Genomic DNA, 12,281 nt, shown 5'->3' with positions numbered 1-12,281 from the left:
TTCTGACCCTAACACCAACCCTCATCCCAACCCCAATCCTTGCTTTGACCCTAATATCAACCCCAATCCTTGCCTTGACCCTAACTCCAACCCTCATCCCAACCCCAATTCTTGCCTTGACCCTAACCCAACCCTAATCCCAACCCCAATTCTAACCTTGATCCTAACATTAACTCCAACTCTAATTCCAACCCCAATCCTAGCCTTGACCCTAACCCCAACCCTAATCATAACCCCAATCCCTACACCAAACGTAAGCCTAACCCCATCTCTAATCCTTTTTGGTCTCTTTACTGATCTTAAGGTTCTGGTAACTCCTTAAAGAGGAGGAAATAGATCTCACCGATACATATATAGAAAGAACAATTGGATTGGATTGTTTTTGACTTTATTACAGGGCAAAATAAGCCTCCTTCAGCCATGACTGGCCCCGATAAAGTGTTGACCTTTCCTATCCGGAGCACGAATCTCGATGGGAGCATGAGCACTGATGACTTAGGGATTGTTTACTATCACTGGGAGAACATCAGGTATTTTGTATGGAGGGAAGATGCACACTGAGGCATGGGTGTCATTAGGATTGGTGGTGCTAAGGACTGAAAAAGTTTAAGGAAGGCAAGCTGATATTTCATGTGGGGGTGACACAGATGGTGGGGGAAAGTTTCAAAAAAGCTCAGGATGGGAACTTTGCCTGCATAAGTGTAACCACCACCTTATCTTTACCATTTTTGACACATTATTATAGATGCCTGTATTTAAATCCTGCTGATTGTATGATTTGAATTGGAAAGCTTAGTCGTTCTTAATCACCTATTTCTAGTTTGAAACATTATCCATGCTGTTTCCTACAGAATTGTGACCTCTTGGAAAAAATAATGTTTCCAGAGCAGTTCATGGTGAAGTAGGTGCCAACCATGCTACACTTTATATTAATACTTGTCCATTAACTTTGTTACATTGACAAAGACAGGGAAGGGGATGTAATAGATGTACAGGTGGTCCTAGACTTACAACTATGTGTGTAGTGACTTACGACCATTTCTCACCTGACCATTGCAACATCCCCATGAATATGTGATTAAAATTTGGGCGCTTGCCAATTGACATGTATTTATGATGGTTGCATCGTCCTAGGCTCGTCTGATCATCTTTTGCTACCTTCTGACAACCAAAGTCAATGGGGAAACCAGATTCACTTAACAATCATGTTACTAACTTACCAACTGCAATGATCCACTTAGCAACTGTGGCAAGAAAGGTCGCAAATGGGGCAAAACTGACTTCACAACTTTCTTGGGTAGCAACAGAAATTTTGAACTCAGCTGTGGTTGTAAGTCAAGGATCACCTATAATGAGAGCCAGTATAGTGTAGTGATTAAGGTGCTGGCCTAGAAATCAGGAGTCTGTGAGTTCTAATCCTACTCTGGGCAAGAAAGCCACCTGGGTAATTTTGGTCCAATCATTCTCTCTCAGTCCAACTCACTTCACAAGGTTATTGTTATGGGAAAATAGGAAGAGGAAGGCATATTTCTATATGCATGCTTATCACCTTGAGTTACTTATAAATTACCATATTTTTTGGAGTATGAGACGCACAAAAGAACGTGGAAATGTTGGTGCATCTTATCCCGAAGCCCCACCCCCACACCCCATTTTTGCGAAAAATGGAGGCGTTTTCCCCTTCCTCCAGCATGCAGAAGCATTCTGCAGGCTTCAGCAGGTCTGGGGGAAGGGCAAAATGCATCTGCTTTTGCAAAAAATGGCCAATTTTCTGCCGTTTTTCACAAAAATTGGGGCATTTTTGCCTTCCCCCAGCCCTGCTGAAGCCTGCAGAGTGCTCCTGGGGCCTGGGGAAGACAAAAACTTTTTTTTCTTACTTACCTCTTCGAAATCTTGGTGCATCTTATACACCGGTGCATCTATAGTCTGGAAAATGTGGTAATATGGACAGGATAAAAATATCTTTAAAAATTGAGCAGTGGTATTTTTCATAATTCAGTTGGGATGAATTTGTTTTCTCCTGGGATTACCATTTTTGATGAATCGCTTAGACAATTAGTTTACCAAGTGTTTGTTTTAAATAGTGTTCACAATGCCATTTTTAATTTCTAGAATTCTGTGCTTCTGAACAAAGTTTATCAAGAGAAGATATGTCCGTCACCTTTGCTGTGATGACATATAACAGAACTAATGATGAGTAACATAACTAGAATATTTGCAACCTGATTTTGGGATTGCTTGCCTTGATGCTTACTCCCTTATCATTAATGCCTGGATTATTGACTCAAACTCAACTTTTGCCGTTTACCCATTTTGAGAATCACGGTGATGAATTGATGTTTGCACTTTCTACTCAGCCTCTTGAAGATTCAGAACCCTGGATGTCATTGTTGTTAAGATTTGCTCCATGTAGTTATTTACTTAAAAGATTTGCATGGACACCCACCTTAAAACAAACCTCTGGGCAGCTCACAGCAGTAATAAAACTACAAACCATAAAAATAAAAGCAAGGACTAAAATACTTGACACTTCAGTCCTCCCCTGGGATGCCCCAACAGCTTGCAATATTTTTTTATGGTAGTTGTTGCTAAGTCATGTCCAACTTTTCATGACCCCCATGGATCATAGCATGCCCCCACCCCCCTGTTCTCCACTGATTCCCAGAGTTTGCCCAAATTCAGGTTCATTGTGTCAATGACACCATCTAACCATCTCATCCTCTGTTGTCCTTTTCTTCTTTTGCCTTCAATCTTTCCCAACTTCAAGGCTCTCTTTTCATTAGGCGGAGAGAGTATTTAAACTTTGTCCTTCCAAAGATCAGTCAGGGTTGATTTCCTTGCTTGCCAATATTACTTCTACATTTTGAGCTGAAATTGAATCCAGCATTATGGGTTACTTTGTTTTGCCACAGTGGGCCAAGTTCTCTGCATATGGAGAATGCTGATAGCGCCGTGGCGACTGTCTCAGATCTAGAGATTGGAACCTATCATTTCAGACTGACCGTAAGAGATGATCAAGGGCTTAGCAGCACTGCCACATTTTCTGTGATTGTTCAGGAGGGTAAGGTTCTCTGTTCTTCATTTTTGAAGATATTTCCTGAATAAATGGCCCATGTTTCTATTCCTCTCCTGTGTTTTAGATATCTGGGGCTTCCATTTTAATCTTTCCAGTCCTGATCCAATTGTCTAACCAGGGATAGGCAATTTGGGATTTCCTAAATGGTTGAGGCTGTTTAGATTCAGCATGACAGCATTGAAATTTAATTGCCTTGCATTCTGAGAACTTTCTTACCAGTGACGTGCAGTCAGGGGAGGCACAGCCTCACCACTGTCATCATGAAAAGAAAAAAAAACGTAAAAGGAAAAAGGCGAGAGCTGAGGTCAGGCTGAGCTAGTTGCTGCCTCACCGTGGATGACTCTGCTTAACTGTTTTAAAAAAAGCCTCTAAAAAAGCATCCTCTACTATGAGGCAGGAGAACTGCATGCTTCATCTAGTCTGACTTTAGGCGTTTTATGATTACTCGAGCAGAGTTAAGCAAGGGTTAAAAGCCTAAAAATTCCTGACGTAGATGAGGCACGCAGTTCTCCTGCCTCATAGTAGAGGGCACTCATTTGGGCGGGGCTTCTTCAGAGGACCCGAGGCAAGAGCAGAGTTGAAATCCTCTCTGAAACAGCTGGAAAAGGTACATGTGGGTCGGAGGGAGGGGGAGGAATTCAAACTTCATCCTCCTGGTGCAGGGCTTTGGGGAAAGGCTGGAGGGAAAGGTTAGGGTTTGATTGCAGGCAGAGCCATGTTGCCTCTTCAAACCTGTAATCAGTGAAGCTGGGCTGGATCCTTCCGGGGCTGGGGGAAAGTGTGTGTAGTCCAATCCAACTTCTGTGTGTGTGTGTGTGTTTGAGAGAGGGGGGAGGGAGGGAGAGAGGGAGGAAGGAGGGGAAGGGAGAAGAAAAAGAAAAAGAAAGAAGGAAACTTCTTTTGCAAAGGAGAAAAACAAATGCTGTCGCTTTAAATTGGAACTGAGCATGCCTGGCTGTGGAATTCTGGGAGTTGAAGTCCACAAGTCTAAAAAAATTTAAACCCACCACTGGATCAGTGCCTCATCAGCCATAAACCTCACCGCACGTCACTGCTTCTTACTACAAGCTTTATATTTGAGCTATGTCTGCATCAGAGGTGGTACTCTGCCGGTTTGCCCCAGTTCAGACGAATCGGTAATGGCGGTGGTGGGAGGCTCCGCCCACCAGGATGCTCTGCACATGCACAGAAGGTTCTTCTGTTCTCCTTCAGAAGGTTCTGCACATGCACAGAAGCGCCGCATGCAAGTGTGCGCTCCCGCTCCCGAAGCGGTAGTGTACATAAGAGGATTTCTTGCCTAGTCTGCATTATCATCCTCTTTTATTTATTTTATTTATTTATTCTTCATATTTCTAAACCGCCCCCTCTCCCAAAAAGGGACTCGGGGCGGTGTACAGTCCACACAACAAATAAAGATAAAATACAAATATAAATATAACTATAAAAATACATATATATGTAGAGGAGGTTAAAATTAACAGTACTGTACTGAAGAATAAATATGGGTCTAAAAGCCCTAAAAACAATTAGAAATTAAAACATTACCCTTAAAATAACCAGGTGAGAGTATGCTACCAGGAGTTCACAGTTGTAACATTTATAATTATAATTATGCCAGGCCGGCTAATCGGAACAGGTGAGTCTTCAATTTTTGTCGGAAGGAGCGGAGATCCAAGGTGGTTCTAATGTCGGGGGGGAGGTCATTCCAGAGGGTTGGGCCCATCACAGAGAAGGCTCTACTCCTTGGCGCCGCCCACTGGCATTGCCTAGTGGACGGCACCTGGAGAAGGCCCTCCCTGTGAGAGCGGATTGGCCGCAGGGATGTATGTGGGAGGATGCGATCCCGCAAGTAACTAGGTCCTGAGCCATGGAGCGCTTTAAAGATAGTAATCAGGACCTTGAAACGCACCCGAAAAACCACAGGTAGCCAGTGCAGCTCGCGCAGGAGCGGTGTTACATGGGAGAATCTAGATCTTCCCATAATAACCCGCGCGGCCGCGTTCTGGACTAGCTGCAGTCTCCGGGCGCGTCCCAAGGGAAGCCCCATGTAGAGAGCATTACAGTAGTCTAGGCGAGACGTCACCAGTGCGTGAGTGACTGTGCGTAGGGCATCCCGGTCCAGTAGGGGGCGCAATTGGCGCACCAGGCGAACCTGGTGGAACGCCCCCCTTGCCATGGCTGCCACATGTCATTTCTTGTTTGAACAAATCTCTCCCTTTGTTGTATTTAGGAAGCAACTCTGCACCAAAGGCCCTTGCAGGGGGCAAGCATATCCTTGTTCTCCCCAACAACTCCATTGCTTTGGATGGATCTCATTCTGTTGATGACCAAAGAATTGTGTCTTATCTTTGGATCCGGGATGGCCAGAGTCCAGCAGCTGGAGTAAGTGTTTAAAGTACCTAATTGGGCCAAATGGAAAATTTTTCTGAGTGTATTTTTTTATCAGGCTATCTGTTTACTGCTTATAGAAGCTAACATGATCCATCAAATTGAGAGTTTAACTAGATTTGGATGGAACAGCTTCAGGCAATCAGCTGGAGACGCTTCTGTTCTGAAAATAGGAGTAAAGAAAAGATTTATGGTTTTGAGGGTACATACTGTACTTCATGGTGTGTACCTATTAGCCGGTACAGCAGTGGTGAAATCCTCTGAAGTCTGCTACCGGTCCGGTGAGTCTGCTATCGAGTGCGCATATGCGCCTGAGGTGCGCCCGCGCAGCACTAAAAGAGGAACATTTTTAAGCCTTCCGAGTCTGCAAAGGTAAGTAGAACAGCGGGGACGGACGGACAACGACACAGGAAATCTGATGATTCTAGCTAATATAAATCGTGTGTTACAGCTGATCGTCGAAAATACCGATTCATCTGAACTGGTAGCATTTTTTACTACCAAACCAGTGGCATTTCACCCCTGCGGTACAGGTAGCCTTTGACGTATGACCACAATTGACCAACATTTCTGCTGCTAAGCAAGACAGGGGTTAAGTGAGTTTTGCCCCATTTTGTGATCTATCTTGCCATAGTTGTTAATGACCTCAGGACATTGCAACTGCCATTAATATCACATTACTGTGGGGATGCTGCAATGGTTGTAAGTCTGAAAAATGGTCCCCTAAATCAACATTACTATTTCTGTGTCGTTGTAACTTCAAACTGTCACTAAATGAACTGTTGTAAGTTGAGGACTACCTCTATATCTTAGACCATGGGTGTCAAACTCGATCGCGTCTCGTGACATCACATAACATATTGTGACGTTTTTCACCTTTGCGCACCTGGGGTGGGCGTGGCCTGCACGTGACATATCCGGCCTGCGGGCTGACGGTTTGACACCCCTGTCCTAGATCACCCAAGGCTGGGTGTCACTGTCAGTTGCAAAGAGAGAGATACTTGTGAGACTTTATGCCTCACATGTCCTAGTAACACAGTTAAATATGGGCTCAGTGAATCTTGGTTGGAGTGAGTCTGAGGGTAGGTGAAGGCAACTGCATTTTGAGAGATGGTTCTGGTAACAGAGGCATCAAATAATTGGCTTCAGAGAGGAATCATTTGGAAGTCATCTTCTGAATGCCAACTTCTTTGCTTTCGTAGGATGTGATTCTTGGCTCCAACTGTGAGGCTGTCTTACAGCTAACCAATCTTGTAGAAGGGAACTACATGTTTCATTTGAAAGTCACTGATGCCAAAGGAAATGCAGACATCGACACAGCTGTTGTGGAAGTATGGCCCGGTAAGCTGTTTTCTAAGACATTTATATAGCCTAAGCCAGGGGTGTCAAACTCACGACAATACGTTGTTGTCATGTGACATATCACAACGTTCTCCTTTTGCTAAACCAGGGGTGGGCGTGGCCAGTGCGTGACGCATCTGGCCAGCGGGCCGCAAATTGAACATTCCTGACCACAGCTATTTTCTTGCCATGTTCTCAAATCTCTTTCCTTTGGCAAAATGGTTGAAGATCTTCCCAATCCAGATGATCAAGTCTTGGGTCAGATGCAGAGTTTTAGGGTGGCTTTCCAGACTTTCCATTGCAGTTCATAGCACGTGCTTAAAGATGATCAGAAGCATCATTCAATCAGATGCTTTGAACTTTTGTTAACTTACGGGAATTTCGGTGTGCTTTTCTTTGCAATAGTATAGAAGCGCTTGCCATCTTCAGTTTTTTTAAAAAAAATCTTAGCTTGAAATCTTGGAATTTCCTGGCATTTTCTCATTTAGGTATCCAACTAAGGTTAGCTAAGTATTACCTGCAAATATGACTGCCTTGTAGTTAGGCAGTATATGGCAGGCTCTCAGGAAAAGCATTACTACTACTACTACTACTACTACTACTACTACTACTACTACTATTATTATTATTATTATTATTATTATTATTATTATTATTATTATTTGGTTAATCTTTGGTGAGATTCACAGCCTTTGGGGCTGGTTGGTAGCCTAACAGCTCCAGTCCTAACCAAGGACCTAGGAACTGTTAAGGTAACGTCGGAGGATATACGTTGTTCCAAGTAGGGTGGTTTTTTGTAGAGTCAGAATGTTGAAGTCAGGTAAATTTAGAATTTCCAAATAGCGAGATAGCCCATTAGGTATTGCCCCAAGGGCTCCAATTACAATTGGGACAACATATGATTTTTTTTTCCACAGTCGCTCAACCTCAATTTGCAAGTCCCGGTATTTTGTGATTTTTTCTTGCTGTTTATTTTCAATTTGTGCATCACCAGGTATTGCAATGTCAATGAACCATACTTTTTTCTTTTCAATTATTGTTATGTCAGGTGTGTTGTCGGCCAAGTGCCTGTCAGTCAGGATTCTGAAGTCCCACAAGATTTTGCCTTTCTCATTCTCTAAAATCTTCTCAACCTGATAGTCCCAGTGGTTTTTGCTGTACTCAAATCCAAACTTTTGGCCCAATTTCTAGTGAATAATCGTAGCAACTCGGTCATGGCGTTGTAGGTAGTCAGTTTGTGAAATTTTGCTGCACCCGCTGATCAAGTGGTCGACTGTCTCATCTTTCTCATTACAGAGGCGACATTTGCTGTTGGTGGTAACATGTTGAATTTTTGCCTTCATGCAGTTTGTGGCTAAGGCTCATTCTTGAGCTGCCAAAATAAAGCTTCTGTTTTTTTCAGTACTCCTGATCTTAACCAGTTCCAAGTTAGTTTTTGGTCAGCTTTGCCTTCAATACTTTTCAAGTATTGGCCATGCATAGCTTTGCTTTTCCAATTTTCAGCTCGCTTCTCAATTACTTCTTTCTTATATTCAGCTTTTAACTTAGTTGCCTTCAAAAGGCCTCCTTTATTTACTTCCTTAATCATTGGTTCTTCACTTTTCTGGATGTAATCATTCAAGCTGTGTCTTTCTTCTTCCACAGTCTGCTTTACTTGTAGGAGTCCTCGACCACCCTCTGATTTTGGTAGATACAATTGGTCAACAACACTTTTAGTGTGCAAAGCATGATTCATTGTCATAAGCTTCCTTGTTTTTCTTTCTTGTTGTTGTTGTTGTTGTTATTATTATTATTTTCATTACAGACCCAAAGAAAAATGGGCTTGTGGAGTTGATCTTGCAAGTTGAAGTTGGTCAACTGACTGAACAACAGAAAGATACCCTCATACAACAGCTAGCAGCACTCCTGGATGTCTTACATATAGACATTAATATCCAAAAGATACATGCTTATTCTGATACCAGGTAGAAGATGGGAAAAATATGGGTTTTTACACACACACACACACACACACACACACACAAACACAGAGAGAGAGAGAGACACACACAGAGACACACACACACACAGAGACACAGAGAGAGAGAGACAGAGAGAGAGACGGACAGACAGACAGACACAGAGAGAGACAGAGATAGAGAGAGACAGAGTGACAGAGACAGAGAGACAATCAGAGAGAGAGACAGACAGAGAGAGACAGACAGACAGAGAGAGACAGACAGACAGAGAGAGACACAGACAGACAGAGACAGACAGAGAGACAGACAGAGAGACAGACAGAGAGAGACACACAGAGAGATTATTGTTATTTTATACACATCCTATGATTCTGAAACTTTATGCTTTACAATGTCTACTTTTCCATATTTTATTTCATGGGACTTAGCAGCTTTATCGGTAGCCAATATAGGAGATGACCAGGTTGAGCCAGAGGGAGGCTTGTCAAACTTGTCATCAGTCATGAGTCCCTTCGCGCACAAGAGATCTGAGTCCAGCCCATCTTGAACCCTTATCTACCACCAAGTTCCTTTGGCTGCTAGTAGTTGATTCTTTTAGAGAGCTTTAGCTTGCAATAAATCTTTATACCCATTTGAACTGCCTAGAACTCCTGATTTCCCTGATGCTTGACAGCCAATATATATTTACAGGGTTAATATAAACCAGGGGTCTCCAACCTTGGCAACTTTTAAGACCTGTGGATTTCAACTCCCAGAATCCCTCAGCCAGCAAAGCTGGGAGTTGAAGTCCACAATCTTAAAGTTGCCAAGGTTGGAGACCCCTGATATACACTATATATTTTTACAGGGTTATTCTAGGTAAAAAGACTCAATGGGGTAGATGGCGTTATCCCAAATAAAGGTTTCTGATTGCGGTAATCAATCTATTGATATTTGATTTGCGCATCTTTCCTTCAGCACTGCTATTGTGTTCTATGTTCAGAATGGACACCCTTACAAAATCATAAAGGCATCAGATGTCGCCCAAGTGCTGCGTCTGCAACTCTTGAAGGAAAAACCAGATTTTCTACTTTTTAAAGTGCTTCGTGTTGATACAGCTGGTAGGTATTTGAATGTTCAGGAAACAAATATGTGTATCAAGGGGTAGTTTTTGCTCTTAAAAGTAGCCCAGAGTTAATTTTAAGTACGTAAATAATTTCAGTTGTTTTGTGATTTCCAGCTTGCCTCTTAAAATGTTCTGGACACGGAAGCTGTGACCCCATCACAAAGCATTGTATTTGCTATCAAATGTGGATGGAAAATTTGATACAGCGATACCTAAGCAGTGGGGAGAGCAATTGTGGTGAGTTGGGAAGAACTCAATGATGTTTCCCAGGTATAATCTATTGTCTGTTAAGGTGTTGTTTTAATATTGATGATTCGCTATCGAAGGAAGCAGACGTTACTGTGGTAACAGTAACAGAGTAGGAAGGGAACTTGGAGGTCATCTACTCCAACCCCCCTGTTCACGCAGGAGAACTGTACTAGGGATTCGAACTGCTGACCTTTCTGATCGACTAGCTCAGTGTCTTAGCCACTGAGCCACCTAATCACACTAATGATAATGGTAATGAAGTCTATTAAACCAGAATTTGTCAACGGTGGTATGAGGATTCCTGCCCTTGAACTAAATGACCGTCCCAACCCTATTTTTCATCTTTACATCCCAACGTTAGATAGAAGTAAGTCAAGGGGTGTGTCATCATAGTGACAAAACGTGGGCTTCTTTTTGGTGGATGGGCAGCTATACTTTATTTGTTTCATAAATGAAATGCATTTTGTACGTGCCCTCTCTCTCCTTGCAGATACCCAGTTGGGTCCTTTGATTCTAAGTTCAAATGTTCCAATTTTGTCTTCTAGAATGGAGTGTACTCTACGTATCGGCATCTGCTTTCATTGGAATTGCATTGGTGGTAGGGTTAATTTGGCTTTGCATCTGCTGTTGCAAAAGGTAATAGTCCTCTATTCAGTTGAAACCAGGGGGTAAGGAAAGTCAAAGCATTTAAAAATAAATAAATAAAAGTTATTAGTATGTAGCTGGCAGCGTGATAATATCATGTCATGCAAAGGGTGGTCCTGATTTTCTCAAGTTCTTTTTTTTTTATTAGCTCAAGTAGTGTTAAATCTGCCCAAGGGCTTATGGCAATTTGAAATTAACAGTGCTTATGTTTGATAATTTGCTATTGGTTTGTAGTAATGTAACTTGGGCAGGCTTTGGGGTCACTCCCCCCCCTGCCCAAAAAAATGAAGTTTGGGCTGTAGGCAGTGGTGGATTAAGGCTCACTGGTGGTGCCCTAAGCACTAACAAATCTTGGTGCTCTCCTCCTTTGTACATACTGTACAAATCTTTATTGGGATTTTTTTTCCTTTCTCAATTTTGTGGTGCCCCCTTTGGGTCTGGTGACCTAAGCATATGCTTAGTCTGCTTAATGATTAATACACCACTGGCTGTAGGCTGCCCCTCTTTGTTTCTGATGCTCACTGACACACATTAGACCAGACATATTTAGTCAAAAATATGTTTTAAAAGGACAGGACTATCTGCTCTTTAATAATTCCATGAATTCGGAAAATTACCGAAGTTATTACAAGCTAGGTATCCTGGCCAGCTAGTTTCAACACATCTTAAAGAATCTGATGAGAGAAGATAATTTAAAAATGACCTCTCCCCTACCTATATTTGTGATTATTCATAATATGGTAGATTGGACAAAATGTGCACTAAGCTATCTAGGTGGATCATATATCACATGAACCTATGGTATGATTTGCCTTGTCTTTTAAATGTAAAACCCCATTATCAACCATATTAAAATTATTGATTGCTTCCACAAGAGCCACAGCCAATTAAACTAGTTTTATATCAGTGAACAGGGCGGGCCCAATCCTTTGGGGCTGTGACCATCCAGAGGCTTTAACCACACTCAAGACACCCATATAGACTTGGTTATTTGTAAATGGGCACAGGATTATGCTGGATGTGGTCACATCTGTAGGGCAGCTGCACTTGCCAAAGGACATGAATAGCAGTTTATGAATGAGGCTCATGTGCAAAGGTTTGCACCATTAGGAAGTTGGTTTCCCAGACCCTAATTAATTTTCTTTAATTCCTAGCCAAAAGAGGACCAAAATAAGAAAAAAAATGAAATATACAATTTTGGACAACATAGATGATCAGGAAAGAATGGAGCTCAGGCCCAAATATGGTATGATGTTCCTTTCTTTATTGTTTCTTTCATTCTAAAATAAAGAAGGATTATGATTTTACCATTGAGGGGAAATTTGCATTTGATAGAGCAAGATGGTAATAAAAGTTTATGCCATAACAATTTAGTAATATTATAAAACCATAAAGATCTTGTGCATTTTTCACAGATAGCCACTATGAAAAAAACCCACTGATCTTATACATTTATTTCAATCACTTTGAATCTGTCTGCCCTAAAGTATAAGTAAATTGTTTTTATTTAACTGTTCCG

General features: G+C 42.0%; 1 protein-coding gene across 4 annotated transcripts in view; it reads left to right on the top strand.

The window, feature by feature from the left end:
- The window catches only part of KIAA0319, a 35,808-nt gene that overhangs the window by 20,462 nt on the left and 3,065 nt on the right, over positions 1-12,281 (top strand). For 3 of the 4 annotated variants that reach the window (XM_081951896.1, XM_081951897.1, XM_081951895.1), the window contains exons 11-19: positions 398-530; positions 2,913-3,061; positions 5,307-5,458; positions 6,667-6,805; positions 8,610-8,769; positions 9,721-9,863; positions 9,983-10,105; positions 10,663-10,753; positions 11,917-12,008. In XM_081951896.1, coding sequence (XP_081808022.1) covers positions 398-530; positions 2,913-3,061; positions 5,307-5,458; positions 6,667-6,805; positions 8,610-8,769; positions 9,721-9,863; positions 9,983-10,105; positions 10,663-10,753; positions 11,917-12,008 — 1,182 coding nt within the window. Of the gene's footprint in view, positions 1-397; positions 531-2,912; positions 3,062-5,306; positions 5,459-6,666; positions 6,806-8,609; positions 8,770-9,720; positions 9,864-9,982; positions 10,106-10,662; positions 10,754-11,916; positions 12,009-12,281 lie in introns of those variants that run through there. The other variant, XR_014175271.1, reaches the window with a different exon arrangement.

Source organism: Natrix helvetica (genome assembly GCF_964273705.1).
Source record: "Natrix helvetica genome assembly, chromosome: 4".
NCBI classification, from domain to species: domain Eukaryota; kingdom Metazoa; phylum Chordata; class Lepidosauria; order Squamata; family Natricidae; genus Natrix; species Natrix helvetica.
Note: the sequence above shows the minus strand (reverse complement) of the source record. Positions and strands in the feature narration are given on the sequence as shown.